Raw genomic sequence first — 23,241 nt, forward strand, 5'->3', positions numbered from 1 at the left:
AAGATACAGCAATGGACTACTGTACTGTACAACTATATACTGTTGGTCACCAAAAAGCTGCACTGTGCTACTATATATACTGCTCACAACAATGCAACACAGATATGGAAGGGTACTTGCAGTGACATGGAGCTGCAAGATACTGCAAATGGACTACTGTACTGTACAACTATATATATATATGTATATATATATGGGTGGTCCCCAAAAAACTGCACTGTACTACTATACTGCTCACAAACAATGCAGTACAGATATGGATACTTGAAGTTACACAGAGCTGCAAGATACAGCAATGGCCTACTCTACTGTACTACTATATACATACTAGTGGTCCCCAAAATGCTGCACTGTACTACTATACTGCTCACAAACAATGCAGCACAAATATGGATACTTGAAGTGACACGGAGCTGCAAAATACAGCAATGGCCTACTGTACAGTACTACTATATATATACTGGTGCTCCCCAAAATGCTGCACTGTACTACTATACTGCTCACAAACAATGAAGCACAAATATGGATACTTACAGTGACATGGAGCTGCAAGATACAGCAATGGACTACTGCACTGTACAACTATATACTGTTGGTCACCAAAATGCTGCACTGTACTACTATATATACTGCTCACAACAATGCAGCACAGATATGGATGGTTACTTGCAGTGACATGGAGCTGCAAGATACAGCAATGGACTACTGTACTGTACTACTATACTGGTGGTCACCAAAATGCTGCACTGTACTACTATATTTTATATATATATATATATATATGGAAAACAAAAGGTGAGAATAGGCGCCTCCTAGTGTAATATTATATATATAATGTGACCATCACCCTTGATATCACCCTGTAGAGTGGAACTGTACCGTGTATGGTGGAATTCCAACCACCTTTATAATAGCATAAGGTCACAATCTGAGCGACGTCACCAATGATATCCTGTTAGTATTCCTCCATCTTGTCACTCACATGGTCAGAAAAAGAGTAAAAAAAGGGGACCAATAGTGTAATATTATATAAATATATATATATATATATATATATATATATATGTTTATATAGGGTCACACAACAATGCAGCAGATATTGAGCACTGATGATCAGGATACTGTCTAGAACTGAGTCTGACACGGAGCTACAATGGCCTACTGTACTGTACTATAATTATATACTGGTGGTCCCCACAATGCAGAACACTGAGCACAGTTATAGAGCTTTTCAGGCAGAGAACGTAGATATTTTCAGCACACTGAGCACAGATTATTTGCAGCACACTGAGCACAGATATTTTCAACACACTGAGCACAGATATGGAGCTTTTCAAGGAAAGAACATAGCCACGTCCTCTCCGTTCATTCTCCAATGCACGAGTGAAAATGGCAGCGACGCGCGGCTCTTTATATAGAATACGAATCTCGCGAGAATCCGACAGCGGGATGATGACGTTCGGTCTCATTCAGGTTAACCGAGCAAGGCGGAAAGATCCGAGGCTACCTCGGAACTGTGTAAAATAGGTGAAGTTCGGGGGGGTTCGGATCTCAACGAACCGGACAGCTCATCTCTAACATGGAGATGAAGTAGAAAATGCAGTCGGAAGCTTGGTGCAGGAGATAATGGAAAGGATCTTTAGGATGGTTACTTGCAAGTATACACTTTATGTTAGTAATTGTTTGTGAAACTGTTATGTTATGTTTGCTCTATAATTAAGGAAGCATAAATATTATTAGTATATATGGCGCCATTGTGTATATCTTATTCTGTATGATTTGATTTTGCCTGTAAAAAAATAATAAGATGTAGGAGCGGTATTCTCAAGTCTGAACTCTCTTTAAGGAATCATAACTTCATAATTTCATAAGTCATATTTATAAGGACTGCATATATGTATCACCCAATTAGTTTGTAAGCCTGACACAATATATTCGCAGATATATATGCTAAACGCATATTAATTCCAATATATCCATATATTAATAATCATATATGATATACTAAATAATAATATTAATATAATTTATAAACATGATTCCATAAATCAATATTATGAAATCAGTATTTATTATGACTCATGATCTTACAGTAAAACACAAATAAATATATATATATATATATATATATATATATAAAAACTAGAGATGAGCGGGTTCGATTCCTCGGGATCCGAACCCCCCCCCCCCCAGACTTCACATATTTTACCCGGTTCCGAGGCAGCCTGGGATCTTCCCGCCTTGCTCGGTTAACCCGAGCACGCACGAACGTCATCATCCCGCTGTCGTATTTTCGCGAGATTTCTATTGCATATAAAGAGCCGCGCGTCGCCGCCATTTTAACTCGTGCATTGGAGATGATAGCGAGAGGACGTGGTTGTGTTCTCTCAGTTTCTGTGTACAGTGTGCTGCAAAAATCTGTGCTCAGTGTGCGGCAAATATCTGTGCTCAGTGTGCTGCAAATATCTGTGCTCAGTGTGCTGCAAATATCTACGTTCTCTGTCTGAAAATGCTCCATATCTGTGCTGCATTGTAGTATACTGTATAGTAGGACAGTGCAGAATTTTGCTGACCACCAGTATATATATATAGCAGTACGGTACAGTAGGTCATTGCTTTACCTCTGTGTCGTCAAGTATACTATCAATAACTGTGCTGCATTTTAGTTGTGTGCAGTATATAGTAGGAGGACAGTGCAGAATTTTGCTGACCGCCAGTATATATATATATATATATATATACTGTATATATATATATATAGCAGTACAGTACAGTAGTCCATTGCTCTACCTCTGTGTCATCAAGTATACTATCCATATCTGTGCTGCATTGTAGTTGTGCGCAGTATACAGTAGGAGGACAGTGCAAAATGTTGCTGACCACCAGTTTATATATGTACAGTGTATATATATATATATATATACTGTATATACTGTATATATATATATAGCAGTACAGTACGATAGTCCATTGCTCTACCTCTGTGTCATCAAATATACTATCCATATCTGTGCTGCATTGTAGTTGTGCGCAGTATATAGTAGGAGGACTGTGCCAAATTTTGCTGACCACCAGTATATATATATATATAGCAGTATGGTACAGTAGTCCATTGCTCTACCTCTGTGTCGTCAAGTATACTATCCATATCTGTGCTGCATTGTAGTTGTGTGCAGTATTATAGTAGGAGGACAGTGCCGAATTTTTCTGACCACCAGTATATATATATATATCAGGATGAGGTTTAAGACAGAACCAGCACTCTGCGTGATATTCAAAACAAATTTTTACTCCACGTTGAACTTCATTCTTGGAACAATTACATCGACATCAGCATGTATCGACAACAGCATATACTCATCGCATTGTGGTTATATTTCATCACTGGCAAATTCCAAACAGCCGTATTCGGTAAGTAACCTTCCTCAGGGGAATAACCAGGCAAAATGGCAAACTGCCATGTCAGAAAGTGCTTGCATGCCATCCAACCCTTTAGTAATCAGACTACCATAGGTCATAACAATAAAGAGTTTTACAGGCAGTGGTGTCAGATACTCAATCAGTGCAGTTTAGATCTGATGGTTTTGATTGTTCAACAAGTTAATAGTGACATCGATAGTGTGAAAAAAGTGATTGCTGTTCGTGAAGCGCAGTGTCTTGCAGTATTGAAAGCTGATAACTCTGTTGATTGGTTTACACAGTTAGAAGATAACTTGGCATCTTTCATAAGCAACTTATTGGCCTTCAAAAAAACTAAATATAGGAAGGTCAAAGACGATTATAAGGAATCAAGGGTTTACCCGTGGGAATTTTCCTCCTCTAGTCGTCGACCCTGGAGGGTAGGATCAGGTTATAGGAGAAGGATTGACCCACAATTTACTGACATTGAGTCGCATACTTCACAGAGCGACTCTGATCACTCCTCTCATAGTAAGAATTCAGCTGTTTTTTTAGACAAAAGAGCAAAAGGAGTTTGGTAAGGGGCAACAAGAACACAAAAAAACCCTGTAGGCGAGGGGGGAGGAGACACAAAAACCAAAGGCAGAAACTTGAAGGGAGGCAGGAAGTAACAGTAGTTAATTTGTTCTCTTATTCACCCTCTGAGTTAGAAATGGCGGTTCTATCTAAGGGTCTTTCCTATGTACAGACGCACCGCCAAAATAAATTTGACTGCGAAGTAGAGCTATATAAATTTTAACGACAATTGCGTTTAAAGGACTTCTTTCTACGAAAGGGTGAATTAACTGGACAACAATCGACCTTCAGGGGTAGGAGCATGTTTGATCCACCACCTAGTAATGCCTCGATTGAGACATTTATGAGGTTAGTTCGTAACGAGACTTTGGCCTCAATACAGAGAGGTCGAATGCACTTTTCCAATTTGTCCAAACAGGAGTCTGAGGCCATCAAATGTTTACGAGATAATCCTGACATCATTATATGTCCGCAGATAAGGACGGGGTGATTGTTATAATGAATCTTCAGGACTACATCGATGAGATTCTGCGTCAGTTGCCTGATACGGAATGTTACAAATGTCTCCCCCTTAACCCTACTGAATGGTTTAAGAAGGAAATCGACTTGATAATTTCCTTAGGACTTTCTAATGGTTGGATTGATGAATCCACCTTTGACTTTTTTAGGACAGGACTTCCCGAAGATCCCCCTAATATATATTTTGCCTAAAGTGCATAAGTCGCTCATTAAACCACCTGGTAGTCCCATTATTTCCTCTCGTGGGTCTTTAGGTCAAACAATTTCTCAATTTATCGACTTCCACCTTCAACCGGTGGTTCAGGCTACCCCTCATTGCATTAAGGATACTACCGATTTTCTTTGTAAACTTAAGGTTATTGGTCCGCTTTCAGCAGACTGTACACTGGTGACCATGGATGTCACTAGTTTGTACACTAATATTGGGCATGCTGAAGGATTGTCTGCTGTAAAAGAGTCTGTCACCCTTAGTCCACAGTATACGGGTCCTCCGTTAGAATTTCTTCTTTTGTTGATGGAAGTGGTGCTCCACAAAAGCTATTTCCTGTTTAATAACTAATTTAATTTACAACTTAAAGGCACCGCGATGGGGTCTAATATGGCCCCATCGTATGCCAATCTGTTCATGTATCAATATGAACAGAGGCATATTATGGGTGATATAACCTTTTCAAACTATATCAAATTCTATGTGCATTATATAGATGACCTGTTTATGCTGTGGACTGGGGGTGACCGGCTCTTGTCTGATTTTGTTGCTAAGATCAATAGTATTTCCGGGGTCCATCAGATTCACAAGTACCCATAATGCTTCTCTGATCAACTTTCTCAATGTGTACGTACGAGTACAGGATGGGATGTTAACCACAGGGATTTATAGGAAGCCCACTGACAAAAATTCTCTCCTTCTTGCATCAAGTTTTCACCCCGTAGCACTGAAAAAGGGTTTACCCTACTCCCAGTTGGTCCGCGTGGCAAGAATTACCTCTAACCGTGAGGCATTAGATGAAGCACTTACAAAGATGGGGGATAACTTTATCAACAGGGGTTATCACAGCACTGAAGTACGACAAGCCATTGATAAATGCATGCAGCTCTCACGAGACTAATTATTGAAACCTCGGGCCAAATTGGAGTCTGATCGACTGTTTTTTGCCAGTACGTATTCGATCTCCTCAAGTAATGCCCGACAATCTATCCATAGACATTGGCATATTCTGCAAACGGACCCTGTGATGAGACGATGCTGTGAACAGTTGCCACTGTTCTGTTACCGACACAGCTGTAATATGAAAGAAAAAGTAACCTTCTCTGACATTAGCCCACGTGTGGGCAGGGGAACTCAGTTGCTGCAACTTCAATCTGGTGCTTTCAGATGCCATGGATGTGTTAATTACAGCTTCATGTTGACAGGCAAGATCTGTTGTCATCAGTCTAAGGGCACAAAATACACCTTAAGACATATGATGACCTGTGAAACTAAATTTGTGACTTACATGATTGTCTGCCCATGTAAGAAAATGTACATAGAAAAATGATACGAATGATGAAGGAGAGGATCGCCATGCATAGGTCCTCAATAAAAAAGGCATACCTGAAAATCGATGGCAGTACTCCCCCTGTTGCCAGGCTTTTTGTCTCTGCTGGACACAAATTGAGTGAGTTTACTTACATGCCAATTGATCACGTACCACCCCTGAGGAGGGGAGGGGATAGACACAGACTCCTACTTCAGCAAGAGTGTCGATGGATATACCAGATGGAGTCTATGGCCCCTCATGGTCTCAATGAAGAACTCTCTTTAGTCCCTTTTCTTTAACGTGCTGTGATCTGATGGATCCTGGGTATTGTTTGTGGGCACTATGAGTAATGGTGCCCTTTCTTAATAATAATACGATATATTTTTTTTCTACACATTGACCCTGTATTCACATGTTTGTAAGTCTTTTTTCTCCTTCGTGATGATCTCGAATTTTTGTTGTGTGTTAGTTAGACGTTCTATTATCAATATACATGTACAGGACTTGTCTAATGTTTGGATCATATGGGAATACTATTAGGTATTTAGGGTTAATTTATTACTGATGGCATTTAGGTGCCCTACTAGTGAAACTTTGATCTCATTTACGATCCTTTCTGTTTTTTGCCAGTCCTGCTTGAATTACTTAATTTTTTTCTGTATGGTTATTTGATAGTTATGTTTTTCACTGTATTGTTGCCAGACTACTACCAGAACTATGGGATACATACACTTGTTGCCCCGAGACACTGTGCCCGCTAGCGCAGCACTGACGGGAGGACTTCCGCTGAGTGACACACAGCTTGCGTTCCACGTACTGGAACTTCTGGGTTCGTGGGGAGCGGCGTGCGTTCCATGGCGTACGCTTCCTGGTGTATGTGCAGTGGCGGGACCGGTCTCTGTGGGCGGTGATGGACTCCATGTGCTGGTGGTGAGTAGGGCACTGTGAGCACATATAATGCACTCACAGGAGATGCAAGGGTTGATCGGCACGCAAGCACTTCCTGACATGGCAGTTTGACATTTTGCCTGGTTATTCCCCTGAGGAAGGTTACTTACCAAAAACGGCTGTTTGGGAGTTTGCCAGTGATGAAATATTGCCACTATGAATGAAGTTCAACATGGAGTAAAAATTTGTTTTGAATATCACGCAGAGTGCAGGTTCTGTCGTAAACCTCATCCTGAGGGATTGGCATGTGACTCTATTATCTTCTATTTAACCGGACACCTGCTCTTTTTTTAATGGAAAATGTCAGTGCGGCTTCCTGTGACTTTGTTCTGTGATTTGGCTATATATATTAAGTTCCTTGAATTCCTGAGCAACAACGAGTTATATCTCGTTTTTACATCTAAGATCAATAAAGAATCTATTGAATTCTTGGATCTGATTCTAGTGGGGATGGATGGAAAAGTCAAAACCAAGAACTTCATTAAACCAGTTGACACAAACAGTTACCTGCACTACAAAAGTAACCACTTAAAGAAATGGAAAAATAACATCCCCTTCTCCCAATTTAACAGAATAAAGAGAAATTGCAGCAACCAGGAAGAATGTGAAACCCAAATTGAGAAGTAAAAAATTAGATTCAAGGATAAAGAATATCCAATCAACATCTTGGAAGAAGCAGCCACCAAAGCGAAGGCACTAGAGAGATCAACGCTGCTAGAATACAAGACCAAAGAAACCAAAAAAGACTCTGTTTCTTTTATTACAACATAAAACCGTCATGAGAAATCCATTAGAGACTCACTCAGTAACCACTGGGGAATCCTATTAATGGAACCGGTCCTTAAAGAAATCCTGCCTCCTCGCCCCGAGATCATCTTCAGGAAATCAAAAAAATCTTAAAGATGTCTTAACCACCTAGTATGCTATGCAAGGAATCTGAAGAGGATTCACGAATGCCAAAATGCATTGGATCTTTCAAATGTGGCCGATGCAACATCTGTAGGTACCTACACCCAGTGAGGAAAACATTTACGGACACAGAGAAAAAGGAAGTGTACAAAATTAAAGATTTCATAAACTGTAATACCCAATCGGTGATCTATTTATTGGAATGTGAGTGTGGAAAACTATATGTGGGTAAAACAAAGAGACCGCTTAAAATAAGGATCCAAGAACATATCCGCAATATAAAAAACAAAATGGAGAACCATGCTGTATCCAAACATTTCAACATAGCACACAACTCCAACCCAGAAGCATTGACTTTTAAAGCAATTGAATTGGTGAAGCTGGGAGAGAGAGGCGGTGACCTGGCTAATAAACTTTTACGCAGAGAAATGTATTAGATATTCCAACTACAGACACTCCACCCAAAGGGATTCAATGACTATTATGAAATCGCTCTGTTCCTGTGAATTCATTCGTGCCATCATGATGTTACGGTTGGATTCCAACTCCCTGTTCTTTACTCGCCCTTTATCACAGCTACTGCACTGCCGACCCTACCCAATATCACCTCCTCCACTCCCCTCCTCCCTCCACCTTCCCCCCCCAACCTCTCCACCCACTCCCTTGCAACATCACTATCCTTTAGGTCACTATTTGTATATAATCGTAATATGACACATGTATGGTAAGTCATTATTACAGTCAAACCACACTGGAAATGCCCAATCTCGCCTGATCTTGGAAGCGAAGCAGTGTCGGGCCTGATCAGTACCAGAACAGGGAGACCACCTGGGAAGATCAGGTACTGTAACCAAAACTCACATAAAAACCCTACATGAGCATGTCATTATTATAACTATATAACCACGCTAAAAACTCACATGAGTATATCACTAGTACCACACTTATGTCTGCACCTTATGAATATTAATATATTTTATCCATTAATTGCACGAAGCACTTTATAACTACCTACCCATATATTTGTATTTATTTATTTATCTAATTAATCTGCACTTTACACACATTTATCTGTTATTTATGCGAATAATTGGTTTAAAATTTACCAATTAGACGAAGTGTTTTCCAATTACTTATATGAATGCCCTGTTATTAGTGTCTTTCTGCATAGGAATTGTTATTATGGTGACTAGATCATTTTTAATCACCCATTAATTAAACCTCTTTATCTATTCCTATGTCGAATATCACAGAGGATTGACATAATAATACTCCTGATCTTGATCTCCACAAACATGGCCGCCATATGGAAATGCTAATGAAAAACCGACACAAAGATGGCCGCCACTGGAGCTATCTGTACGAGTACTCCTGGCCTCTAGGAAGAACAGAACCAGTGAGAACCGCATGCGCATGCGCGGCCCCATCTCCGGAAGTGGGGAGGAAGTGACGCGATGTCAGGATACCGGAAGTGTGGCGGAAGACCCGCAAGCGCTTTTATATATGACTTTTTATCCACCTTTCCTGCTCCTAACTTGCACCTACAGTATTTACTACACATTGTACCTATACACACTATTTAATCATGATATATAATAACTGTAACTGATAGGTTCTAGTCTGTTCTGCAATACCATGTGCAAACAACAGGTAGTGATATCAAAATTGCTATTAGATCAGTACTGGTATAAATAGAAGCCTGGTCCCACTCTGCCAATACCCCTTGATGAAGTCTTAATGATGAAACGCGTAGAGCAAACCTGGCAGTGCCTACATACCCAGTTAAGCAATAATCTTCTTATTTATATATTTTAACTGGTAATATATTGTATGTGTACATTGTTTTTATCCCATTTTTTAAAGAGACTTGTTATATAAAAAACTTTCATGTGATATATTTTTTTTATATGTGAACAAATTGTATTCTATTTTTATATTTATCTAGCCATAGTGTGAGTTTTTATCCTTTTAAGACACCGTTGGTCGCTTAACCCCCCCCCCCTTTGTGTTTTTAAGTTCATACCACAGGGAACCGCCATCCCTGTCTGGGGGTTAGCAGACGCCCTTTTGAATCTTCTGGGAGTGTCAATTTTGACTTGCATGGTACTTTATATACCTTGGCCTGTAATCGTTGGTAAACACAAGTGGCAAAATAATTTCTTTCTATTTATATATATATATATATATATATATATATATATATTTATCTCTGCATCATGTGCTGTTTGGGGACTATTTTTTTAAATGCCATACTGTCTGACACTGCAGTGCCACTCCTAGATGGGCCAGGTATTAGTGTCGGCCACTTGGGTTGCTTAGCTTAGCCATCCAGCGACCTTGGTGCACCTCTTTTTTCTTTGCCTCATGTGCTGTTTGGGGACTATTTTTTAAATTGCCATCCTGTCTGACACTGCAGTGCCACTGCTAGATGGGCCAGGTGTTTGTGTCGGCCACTTTGGTCGCTTAGCTTATTCATCCTGCGACCTCGTTAATAATACTATGGGATCAAAATGACCCCCAAAATCTATGATTTAAGCGGTTTTTGATGGGTTTTTGAAAAAACAAAACAAATCCAAAACACACCCGAATCCAACAAAAAAATTTCAGGGAGGTTTTGCCAAAACGCGTTCGAATCCAAAACAGGGCCGCGGAACCGAATCCAAAAGCAAAACACAAAACCCGAAAAATGTCCGGTGCACATCACTAATATAAACACATATATAACTCATTGTTTTCTAAATCATCTAAACATTGCCTCATATGTTCAAACCTATGTAATAACTATTCCTTATTATATATAGACCTGTACTATTCATTATGGTTAAAATACCTATTTATAATGAATTATATTTGAATTAAAACAATTTCCATTACCCTAATATTATATTTAGTGCAAACAATTACCTATATGGCAATAGTAAGTTGCTGTGACCCAGCCCCTAGTATAGCAGGTGAGCAGTGGTGATATGGAAAGGGGTGCAGGTAGCAGGATGGCACCCACAGAGTTAGGTGTTAACAGTTCCAGTGGAGTGAGTGGGTGTCCACGACTATCTCTTTAAGGCACTGAGCTGCAGGCACAATCCTTACTTAAAAGTGAGGTGGCAGGGTGTTGTGCCTCAGTATTTAATACAGCAGCGGTGAGGTGATGGTATGGGGATGGACAGGGACTGTGAGCCGGCAGCCACAGCGAGCCTATCCCACAGGCACCGTGTGATCAGTGCAGACAGAGCAGCGGGTAGCTGGAGGTGAGTGGAGATCCCGTGTAGTGATTGCAGGACATTGTGCTGCTGCAGCTCTAAACCTCGGTCTGGAGGAAGGTAGGAGGTGGCTCTGTGGAGTAGTTTGATAGCGGGAGCAAGGAGGGAGACTGGGCTACAAGATGTTGCCCGTCATAAGGTGTCCCTCCAAATGCCTAGATTCTGATGTGAACCATGTGGTGGGGAGCAGGGGAACCACATCCTTTTGCCCACCTCTATCTCAGGTGCCCATAGGTAGAGGATGCAGGCACCGGATCCCAGCGGTGATGGTCTGTGGGAGCGGAGTGCTCAGCTAAAATGCAGCCATTAAGTAGGTCCACCCACCGGAAGTCTCAATAATAATAATTTAAATCAGTTACATCGCTATGTTACTGCTGGTGTGGTGCAAAAGCTAACTCTGTGGCTAGTTTGGTCTAGCATTAGTGTGACAACCTCGCATACCATTACACCCAAGTTTGATTCCAAGATAAATTCATATGATTACACTTTTTAATACAATTTAGAAGTTATCAATATTATGCTGCATATTAAGAACTGTATTATTTACATATCTAATGTTATTTCAACAAGACCACTTATGCCATGCTCATGGACTTTGTAATTTTGGCAGTGACTTGTGGCAGAGATGCAGTGATACTGCAGCAAGCTTGCATATAAATGGCGGGCTCCAGGAGCAGCCATGTGTTATGAGTCACTCCGGCTCATTCCTGTTTATATTTTTGCCTGTCTCCGAGCAACTAGGATGCTGGCTGCTACGTGTAGCAACACACCTGTTTGTAATGCCTCATTACCTGACTACATGATGATGACTCCTTTGATTGGTTGCTCTCCCTTTCATTAGGGATTCTGACCAGTTCCTTTAGCCACTGGTAATATCTAGTTCCTGCACCTAGTGAGCTTGTCACATGGTCACTGTACCCTGTACAGTCCCCAGACTGCTTGTCTGTTCCTGCATCCTGGTACCCTGCCATCATGTTCCTGCATCCTTGTATTCTGCCTGAATCCTCAGTATGCTGTCCCTACCAGTCCTGCATCTGTGCCATGCTGGATTCTGCCCTTACCTGCTATCCAGTGTCCATTCCTGCTACTTGTCTAGCTGTGGCCCTCTAGTTACTCTCGTGTCTGGTCCTGATCTGTGAAGAGGCTCCTGCCATGTCTATGTGTTTCCGTGGTTACCCATTGCAGCTAACTACATCCACTTTTGCTGTTCCTTTAACAGCAAGTCTACTGCTACCTATTTACAATACATCCGGATTTGTTCTCAAGTGACAGTTTCACCATGCTATTGTACTATGTTATTTCAGGCCATTGGGGGAGGGTGGCGGTGCCAGTGTCAGAGCCTGTGGGTCGTAGGTGGTGGCGGAACTGAAGGCTTGATCTCTCCCCTTCCTTTCATCACAGGAGAAAGGACTGGCCACTGCTGGGTAGCCTTTCTCCCAAGTGCTTGCCAGTTTGTGTTTGGCTGGAAGAGAGGCTGTTATAGTGGGGGCTAGTTCTCTCTCCCCCATCTGACATGTGGCGGGGAATGGGGAGGACAGTGGGACCTGCATAACAATTATCTGCTCCCCCCCTCTCAGTGCCACTTCTTACAGTATACTGTAACTGACTTTCCCGCTTGTTGGTGCGTGCTACTATATATAATAGTATTCTGTAGTGCCATATTCATCCGCTGCTATTGTTATCAGCACTGTAGTCTTCCCAAGTGAAGCAATCGCCACCCAGTAGTGCTGATACTTGGATAATATCCTATGAATTCACTTATTTGTGTCCATGCATTCACTCTGCTTAATAGACTTAATAGAAGATATTAGGCCTAAATAAGAGATGAATTCACACACATTGGCTGCTGCATATTTTGTCAAGGTTGCCTCCATGAAGCACATGTGATGTTGTGTGACATCAGATGCGGTATCTTTGTGTGAATGTGTCCAATTTTTCCAGAAGTACATGGCTCTACTTACTCTTTGATTCTTCTAATAAAAGTAATTAAATAGATGGAGTGACTTCTTTACAAAACAGAAGCATTTATTGCCAGGGTGCAAATCTAAAAATGCAAAAATGTTCATGTACTGCCAGAACAAAAGTCAGTGCATCCATGTTCCATTGGTTCAGTAGGTCCAGATACTTGCCAATACTAAAAGACAGAATTCAAGTTAATATACAGTACCTTCTCAAATCAGTTTACATCAACTCTAGTTGCACTTGAAAATGTTAAAGTCTGCTTAATCATTGAAACACATTAGACTTTCCATCATCTGACATTAGCCTACATTTCTTAACCAGGTGAACAGATAAAAAAAAAATCTACAATAATGACATGGAGACATATTTGCGGGGAAAAGGGTCAGCTTTACTTATTCTTTATTTAAAAGGAGTAAACAAGAAACGGTGGTGAAGAGATAATGGCCATACACACAGTATCGCCATCTTGCCCAAATAATCCAATAACAGGTGTAGGTGGGGGCTAACTTCCAACTCATTACCAACAACTCAAAGCTTAGATGAGAGCCAACTGGCATCCCATTACTAACAACTCAATTCTTTGATTGGGACTTATGCCATTCCATCTACAAAAATAAAGGCTAGATGGAAGCCAAATGCCAGCCCATCTCCAGCAACTCAATGCTAGATGGGAGCCAATTGCCAGCCTATCATCAACAACTAAGAGCCTAAATGGTGGTACACTGCCGGCCCATTGCCAACAACTCAAGATATACAAATTCCTCTGCAAATATTGCACAAAAAAGCCTACTGGGACCTGTGGAGTCATTGACCGCAATATAGTTGAATCAGTGTAATCTTGTATATCACCTCAAGGCCTATAAAAAGATAACCACTAGAATCATTCAATCACAACCCAACAATTACAGTACAGTAGGTGGGTGAGTTTGGGAACTTCCAAAGAGGCAAGAGAACACCCAACAGGAAACCACCATTATAATCCATCAACTCATCCCCAAAACTCAGCCCATTAATTGTAACAGAACTATACAAATCATCCATGAGTAAATGCTCCTTAAATTTTAAACCCTCGCTCATAAATGTAATCTAAAACAGCTGAGTAGTTTATTTTCCAAAATGTAGCTGAGACACCTTCTATCTTCATATTTTATTTATTTATTTGTAATAAAACAGATGATATAAATATTGTCAAGCTATGTGGTAAAATATTCAGTTTGAATTTTGTTAATTTTTTACAATATTTTGACTAAAAAGAATGTTATAATGTTAATGTATAACAACAAAACTTTACTGTAAGTTAGTACTGACAAGTATAATTTAAAAGTTTTGCTAATTTAGTTCTACAAACTTTTTAATCAAATCCCAAAGGCAAAATATATGGGTGATGCAATTCAGTGTTTCAAATCCACATAGTAACATCCTAAATACACATTGATTATGAATCAACACTGTATAAATAAGAGTCTGTCCTTTCCTGGGTCCTTTTTAAAAAAAGGCAATCTAAAGGTGAGTTTTGATCCAACTACTACATCATCATATATAATGCAAATTTTCTGATCTATATCTGTGATGGTTCTGGTATTAAAGAACATTTTGTGTAATATTGTTCTTACTTTATAATTTCTCTCATTGGTGCTTCTTTTGAGGTAATGCAAAACACTGTATCTACATCTGTTTTATGACCATGTACATTACATACAGATTGTCTTATATAAAATAATTACAGCTTTCATTACAAATTGTATTTTTAAAGTATCAAGAGCTTAAAAATAATTTAACAACATATAAGATTATAACTGACTTAGGAATATTTCCTATCTACGCTCTTATCTATAGCGGCTCCATCGCAAACGGGCAGTCCTGGCGTGACTAGGTGATCCGTCCACCTAGTCACGCTGGGAATGCACAGAAACGCTCACATTCAGAACGTCACTGTCACAGGCGCTTGAGCCCAATTGGAGACGGAGATGCCGAGTCTTAAGCACGCCTAGGTACAGACGGAGCCATGACTAGAGTGGGTCCATCTGTAGGTTCTATGTGGATCTCTGCAGGATGATACATGAAGAGGCCGATTACACAGGATTTTATGAGTGCACTAAGCTCTATACTTACAGTAAATACAATGTGTAAGAATTCAATATGTGTGCATTTTAACAAATTGCTAGATATTACAAGATAGTATTTAAAAATGAGAATTTTAAACAGTTCTGTATCACTGACAGGATTATAGATTCACAATAGGGAAAACAGGGGAAAGAAATTATAGATTTGTACAAGACTTTTTTTTAATGACGTAATCCTACTGTTCTTTTTGCTTAATGTCATAAATGCTTATATATATATGTCTCCAACGTCAATTATAGAATAAATGTATTCTCTGAATGAATGGTCTGGATATACATTTATAGAGTTATTTTCAGATTATGAAATTGAGCTTCTTAGTACAAAGTTGCTTCTAAATAAAACTCTACAAACATCCAACAGAGCCAGATATACTATAAAACCCTAATATTACACTATACTAGTACTAAAGTTTATTTTCATTATTACATGCATTAGCCATACTTATAATGATAGACAGATGTGATATATACTGTAAAACATTTATTTAATTTCTGGTGTTTGAAACCACAATCTCTCTGCAGCAGCTTTACAGGAGCTTCCTATTAACAGTTAGTGCTGAAGGGGGACCCTGCTCTTCCCTCCATCTCCCTATCCTGCTTGCATGTATGATACCCTTCACAGCATAACACTGACATGTCACGTGCAGACCTGTCCTCTCATACACAGACAGACAGAGGGACAGGTCGCTGTATTATATAAGGTTAGATGCTGCTCTTCTGAAATTCTCTGTGAACATGCTGATGATTTACTGTAACTGGGTCATCATGGGACAACAAATACGCAGGAGATGAAGGGTGATTGCAAAATTGATTGATTGATTGATTGATTGATATTGTGCCCGTGTCTAGCACAACAAAAAGATTCAAATGAATAAAAATATTATTATTGAACGAAGATGAAAAAAATAAAAATGTCTAATTAGTGTCTTATTTGTTTTTGCTTAGACACCACATGAAAGTATTAAGTAATTTCTCAATCATGTAACTACAGTGAACAACTAAAAGATTACTCCTGTAAATGTGACGATAACAAGGTGAGAAGTTATAGGTAAGTGCATTTATTGTTCCATCCTGGTTTTGCCTTGTAAATAATTTTCTCTTTAAAAATGCTTCCAGGGTTTTAAAGAAGAATTAAAAAAAAAAATCAATATATACACATTTTTATTTCCAGTACATTTAACTTTCAAAATGCTTTTAAAATAATGATATAATTTTTTCCTCTCTGTTGACTTACATGAACAATATATGGAACAAATGAAACAAATTTACTAAGCCAACAACAAAATTAATGGCAAAATGTTAGCAGAAGTTCCTAAACTTTGGGATCAAAGAGCTGACTTGACAGTATGACATGTGGGGTATACATATCATAAAATTACTCCTGTATAATTAAGCTTTCATTTTTTGCAAATCATAATAACCTGAGTGTTTGATTTATTTATTTTTTATTTTTTTGCATCATTTTGAATACATTATTTTCTGGAAGGCTAAGAATTGATTGGAAACAAATACACCATCCCTGCCCTGTTTTGGCCCAAATAATAATGATAAAAAAACACATACATGATCTTCATAAATCTTTTTTTAAGTACCTGAGATTCATCTTTGGAGGTAGGTAGAGAAGTGTCTTCATACACTAGGGGGTAAGTGTTCTATAGCTTCTAAAACAGAAAATTGGCTATGTTGCCAATAGCAACCAATCAGTTGCTGCCTATCATTTTCTAAAAGGCAATAAAGAAATGATAGACAGCATCTGATTGGTGAGCGCAATGAAGCTCCTTTCAGGCTCGGTGGCTCGCTGCACTTGCCACAGGTTCTATTCCCACTCTATGGATGTCATGGACACCCACAAGAGGGAAAATCCCTCAGCCCCCTTCCAGCATTCTGGCGGCCAGGATCCCAGCGTTGGTATGCTGACCGCCGGGATCCCGACCGACGGGATAGTGACTTCATCCCAATAAAAAAGTAGATTATCTGGCTGCCTTTGCCAAACTTATAAATCCACTCTTACTAACATGATCAGTCAAAGGGACATTTGGGCCAATGCTAGCAAAATGAATATAAGGACAATATATTTACAGTATCTTTATTACTGTACCACATTCCTTTGTCTTCTTGTACATGGAATGTATTACACCACTTAGTCTAAGTGTTTTGACAAACACAAAACTTTCATAAAAGGCTGATCCTGGTTTTCTAGCTGTAATTTGCATAGTGGTGTTTGTGGCTGTAAGAACACAGCTGAATTTCAAATCTTTAGTAACAGTTTCTTTATAGTAGTTTCCATATACCTATAAGACTATGGGGGTTATTCAGGTTTTCCTAGCAAACCAAAAAAGTTAGCAATTGGGCAAAACCATGTTGCACTGCAGATGGGGCAGATGTAACATGTGCAAAGAGTTAGATTTGGGTTGTTTATATTGTTTCTGTGAATGGTAAATACTGGCTGCTTAATTTCTACTCTGCAATTCAGATTTCAGTTTAAACATACCCCATCCAAATCTAAATCTCTGTGCACATACATCTGCCCCACCTGCAGTGCAACATGGTTTTACCCAATTACTAACTTTTTTAGTTAGCTAACAAACCTAAATAAGGCCCAATATCATTCTTAATGTACTGCATTTATCAACATACCCAAATGAAGTCCACTAATTGACTAATTCATCCTGTCTCTAAAGCTTATCACTTTAATCTATTAATGTAACCATTAATTGCTATAGCAACTAATGTAGAGTATCAAACATTTGTATATGCATGTAAAAATTTACTTTTTTTAAATAATAATAATAACAATAAAAACAACAATTTATTACTATTATTATTATTATTATTATTATTATTATTTGAATATAAATAAGATACAACTGGAATTATAAATGTTTTATCAAAATGTTAACTAAATCTTTTTTTTTTAAACCCCAATAATGAAAACACATTCATATTATCTATAATTGAATAATTCATGAACATAAAAAGAAATTAATGTAATGTGTCTTATAAAATCGTAGTGGTGTAATTTAGGGGATGTAGATATGTGACTGGCGGTCAGGAAACCGCCGGTCACATTACCTCCCCCTACATCCTGCATCCTCACAATCCCGATGGTGGCATGCCAACCAACCATCAGGGACTATTACCACTTGTGGGTGTCCACGACACCCATAGAGTGGGAGTAGTACTTATGGCGACCATAGGTTGCCATCGAGCCCACAACGTGGCGAGTGCAGCGAGCCCGCAAGGGGTTTGTTGTGCTCCCCCTTTGCCGGCATACCACTGCCGGGATGCCAGCATCAGTATACTGACTGGCAGTCTCCTCCCCTCCAGTCACACAATGCACACCCGTAATTTATTACTAATATAGACATTTCTACATTCTACATAATTATAGTCCTCACATAAAGTGCATCCAATTAATTCAATCCATGTTAATTTAAAAATAAAAAAAATAACTACAATCTATAAAATACAGGTATAACTACTCTAAACATTAATACGTTATACAGTACATTGAGAAAATATTCATATATAAAAGTTATTCATCCTGTATATACTGTACATGTTATTAGGCATTTTTATGTCATTCAAGGTTTAAACAACTGATCAGCTTAAAAAAATAGATACAATATGTTCTCTATGTCATCCCAAAAATATATAATTTTTTGTCATGTAAAAATCAAAGTGGAATGTTTGTGCAAAACTTTAATATACTTACAGTAAACATTATATACAGAAATACAGATTCATGTTCCATCATCATAAAGGAAAAGAGTAAATAAAATGAAAGCTTCATAAGTTACTTCACATTTTTTTTCTTCTTCCCTTACAAAAAGACTTCTACTGTATTTAGGGCCTAATTCAGACCTGATCGCAAAAGCAAAAACTTTCTCTAATGGGTAAAAACCATGAGCAGTGCAGGTAGAGCAGATGTAACATGTGCAGAGAGAGTTAGATTTGGGTGGGTTATATTGTTTCTGTGCAGGGTAACTACTGGCTGCTTTATTTTTACACTGCAATTTAGAGTTCAGTTTAAACACACCCCACCCAAATCTTACTCTCTCTGCACGTTACATCTGCCCCACCTGCACTGCACATGGTTTTGCCCATTAGAGAACAATGTTGCTGTTACATTCAGGTCTGAATTAGGCCCTTAAACTGGAAGAGAGTTTGTGTGCCAGTGTTGGAAAAATTTAAAACTTACAGTACATCCCTACATATCTGTTGCGTGCAATCTAAATGCATTGGGAACGGGATCCCGGCAGTCGGGAACCCGGTGGTTGAGATCTCGGCAACAGGATCCTGACCGCCATTATGCCAGCATGGAGATAAGCTCAATGAAGCCCCTTTACAGGCTGGGACTGCTCGCCACCCTGCGGGCTTGGTGGCTTGCTGCGCTTGCCAAAGGTTATATTCCCATTCTATGGGTGTAGTGGACTCCCATGAGTTGGAATAGCCGTGGCACCGTTGCCAGCATTCTTGTGGTCGGGATCTTGGCATCGGTATTCTGACCGCCGGGATCCTGACTACATCCCATCTAAATAGCATCACTGTTACTCACACCTGTAAAATCACACACTAGATGGGTGCTGATGGGAGCCACAGGGCAATTCTATGGCTATGCAAGTCAAAGAGGCAGACAAGGTGAGAATTGGGATCTATGGTCCCTTCTGTGCATGCACATGGATCTCAGGGGATTGGCATTGCAGTTGCATGATCCAGTTTACCAGTAGGCCTCAACATTATAGGGCCATATTGTGGTGGGAATAATATTTGTGGTTCAAACAAGCAGGCTCATCCATCTGCCCAACATCCTGCAACAAAATGGCACAGTGTGAGTGCAAAAGAAATCTAATTTGTGCAAAATATACAGACTGAGGGTGGATATATAACAGCCTGCCATTGTCACAAATCTGACAGTCTGCCAAATGTTTTAATGTGGCATACTTACCGGGATCTCACTAATGCCTGCAAGCCACATGCTACAACATTTCCCCCACTTTGAGTATTTAGACCATACTTACCAACTCTCCCTGATTGACAGTGAGACTCCCTAAAATGATAGCAATCTTGCTGCCATCCTGAAGAGTCTACAAATCTCCCTGTTTGCACCTTACCCACATTATGTAGCTGTTATATTTTTGGGAAGAAAAATACATCAGAGTTATACATTCAATTGGGATCATCAGTGCCATTTCTATGCATTGGGTATAAGGCACAATGATCCCTATGGCTAGGTTTCTCATGGCCACCTATATGGAACCTCTTGTAAACACACTACATGTTCAAGCCCTGAAAATTATCTGTCTTTAAACCAACAAGTAGATGATACTAACTTCGTTGGGAATCATTTTTATTTGGATGTAAGTCATTTTTATGACAAGCCTCTCAAATGTAGCAGTACACGTCCTTATACAGTAAATGTTACTTTCACAATCTCCCTAAAATGTTTCTTCAAAAGTTTGGATGTTTGATTTAGACTGATTTAGTGCTGTTCTGTTGATTACATTTTCCAACATATCTCAGCTACTGTAGTATTGGTATCATTTGTTTAAAGACCCAACTCTCACAGTCTCATACTGTTGCAAATTTAATTAATTAAGAATTAATTGATATTTGAAAAGTACAAAATCTTGTGGTATAAAAAAAAGAACATAAAACCTGAAATGAATATCACAATACAGGGGTAGCAAGTTTTGTAGCTCTTAACAAATGATACATATAGCAGATTATAGATGTAGAAAAAATAAAGTAATACAGTTGTACATCAACACTCAGTCTAAATTCTCAACTGAGGACTGTCAGATACTATTGTGAGGTGACTGAATGCTAATCGGCCAACACAATAGAAAGACAAGTAATGGTATGCAGCTACCATGAGATAAATACTGAAGGTATCTGCAAAGATCTTACAGTATTGTCCATCTCATGAACAATCGCTGAGATAATAAAATTCCTGGCTGCTCTAGAACCAACGAGTGCAGGTAAGCCCTTTTGTATCCTATTTATTTACTAGGGTAATGACAAAATCTTATCACGAAAGCAAACAAATCATAAACTGTAAGCGATCATCATGGTACGAGCTTAAGGAAATTTGATCAGTTGTAGTTCAAAATTAAACCCACAATGATTAAGGAATCCTCTGTAAAGTTTAGGATTGTCTGCAATTTTCTCTAATGTAGGTAGATTAAGAAGAGGAACAGAGCAATTGGCAGTAACTTGAGGTTCTTGAGAACAGAAGTTGCTCTGTCACATGTAAGATGGGGAGAGTCCCTTTTCCAGGAAATGCATAACTTGACCTTGTGTCACTTATTGTTTAATTAGTCAATTCACCAGATGTTGCATGGAATCTGCCGCTTGAGTTTGTTTTCCCTTCCAGCCCATTTTCCTAGTGAAAGCTGTAAGATTCTGAGTTAGAGTTGGGCTCTTGACTGGAACCACTGAACAACATTGGCCAGAACTGAGCTAAATGAAGTTATGTGGTCTAATGATTAACACTGTCAGTCAGTCCTACCTTCTGGACAAGTAAGATTACTGATCAAGAAGGATAACTAATATAGATACTAGACGGAAGAAGCATGTGAAAAAATCGTTTTTTCAATGAAGTTCACCCATTATTCCCATCAGTTGTGACTGCACATCATGTCATCTGTCTCACCTGTGCTACATCTTCATCACACCTGCATGAGTGGAGATGTCTGGCTGCCTAACACTGACTTTTGTACTTTGTGATACAAAAGACAGATTGTCCTATTGAGGAAGCTATAACCATTCAGCCATACAAATTGTTTAACGTAATAAGTTATGTGTATGTTTCTTTACACAGTAACCTGGATATGACATGGAGAACCAGACTTACATGACAGGATTCTTTTTGCTACCATTTTATGCAAAATCAAATTATAGATTGTTTTCTATATGTGTATTTTTCTTCCTATATATATTTGGATCACTGATTAATGCTATTATAATAACAGTGATATACATAGATTACCATTTACACACCCCCATGTATGTATTCATCTGTAACCTGGCCTTGGTAGATATCTGTTATACAACCATTACTGTCCCTAACCTGCTGTACATGTTACTATCTGGAGATAATACAATGTCCTTCATACAATGCTTCACCCAGATGTACTTTCATGTTTTGGCTGATTCCTCAGAGGCTTTTGTAATATTCATTATGTCATATGACCGATATGTTGCAATATGTGATCCTTTACACTATAGCAATATTTTTAATAGGAAACATTGTCTCTTATTGGCATCAGGCACTTGGATATCAGGATGCTTAAATTCACTTGTGATTATAATCCCAGCATCACACATGTCCTTCTGTCAGTCTCACACCATACACCAGTTTTCCTGTGATGCTAAAGCTCTGCTTAACATCGCCTGTGCTGGCAGTAAAGATGTTCATATTGTAATCTATGCAGAGTTATTAATATATGCAGTTTTCCCATTCATGTTCTGTTTGGCATCTTATGTAAAAATAATCAGAGTCATCTTGCAGATAAAATCTAAGGATGGAAGAAATAAAGCCTTCTCCACCTGCTCATCCCACCTCACCATTGTCATTATGTACTTTATGACAGGTTTGTTTGTGTACATGATGCCACCATCAGAAAACTCTGATGTCCTAGAACCAGTGTTTAGTGTACTGTACTCAGTTGTAACACCCACGATAAATCCTCTTATCTACAGTCTACGGAATAAAGATGTGAAAAGTGCTCTGCTGAGACTACTGGGGGGAAACAAAGTATTAAACAGTGATGGAGAATTTCGGGAAATGGTTTAAATAAAACTTTATGATTTAAAACTGACTTTAAACAATTTATTTTTAGTATATTAAATGATACAGTAGTCTTTGAATTTGAACTTACTGAACCTTTTATTATCAGACATCTTTCTCATCAGTTTGTTCTTTCTGCTTATTCACTATGTGGCACATTTATAGTAAGACACATTTGCACGGTGAACACAGTCCCTCATTCCGAGTTGTTGGCTTGCTAGCTGCTTTTAGCAGCA

General features: G+C 39.0%; 1 protein-coding gene and 1 pseudogene across 1 annotated transcript; both read left to right on the top strand.

Moving 5' to 3' along the window:
- Window positions 1–8,604: 8,604 nt before the first annotated feature.
- Window positions 8,605–8,724, top strand: LOC134947228 (5S ribosomal RNA; annotated as a pseudogene).
- A 13,621-nt stretch (window positions 8,725–22,345) lies between these two features.
- LOC134944298 (olfactory receptor 2M5-like) lies at window positions 22,346–23,011 on the top strand. The gene has a single exon (XM_063932878.1). The coding sequence runs from the start codon at window positions 22,346–22,348 to the stop codon at window positions 23,009–23,011; it is 666 nt and encodes a 221-aa protein (XP_063788948.1).
- Window positions 23,012–23,241: the final 230 nt, after the last annotated feature.

Source organism: Pseudophryne corroboree, chromosome 7 (assembly GCF_028390025.1).
Source record: "Pseudophryne corroboree isolate aPseCor3 chromosome 7, aPseCor3.hap2, whole genome shotgun sequence".
Taxonomy (NCBI): domain Eukaryota; kingdom Metazoa; phylum Chordata; class Amphibia; order Anura; family Myobatrachidae; genus Pseudophryne; species Pseudophryne corroboree.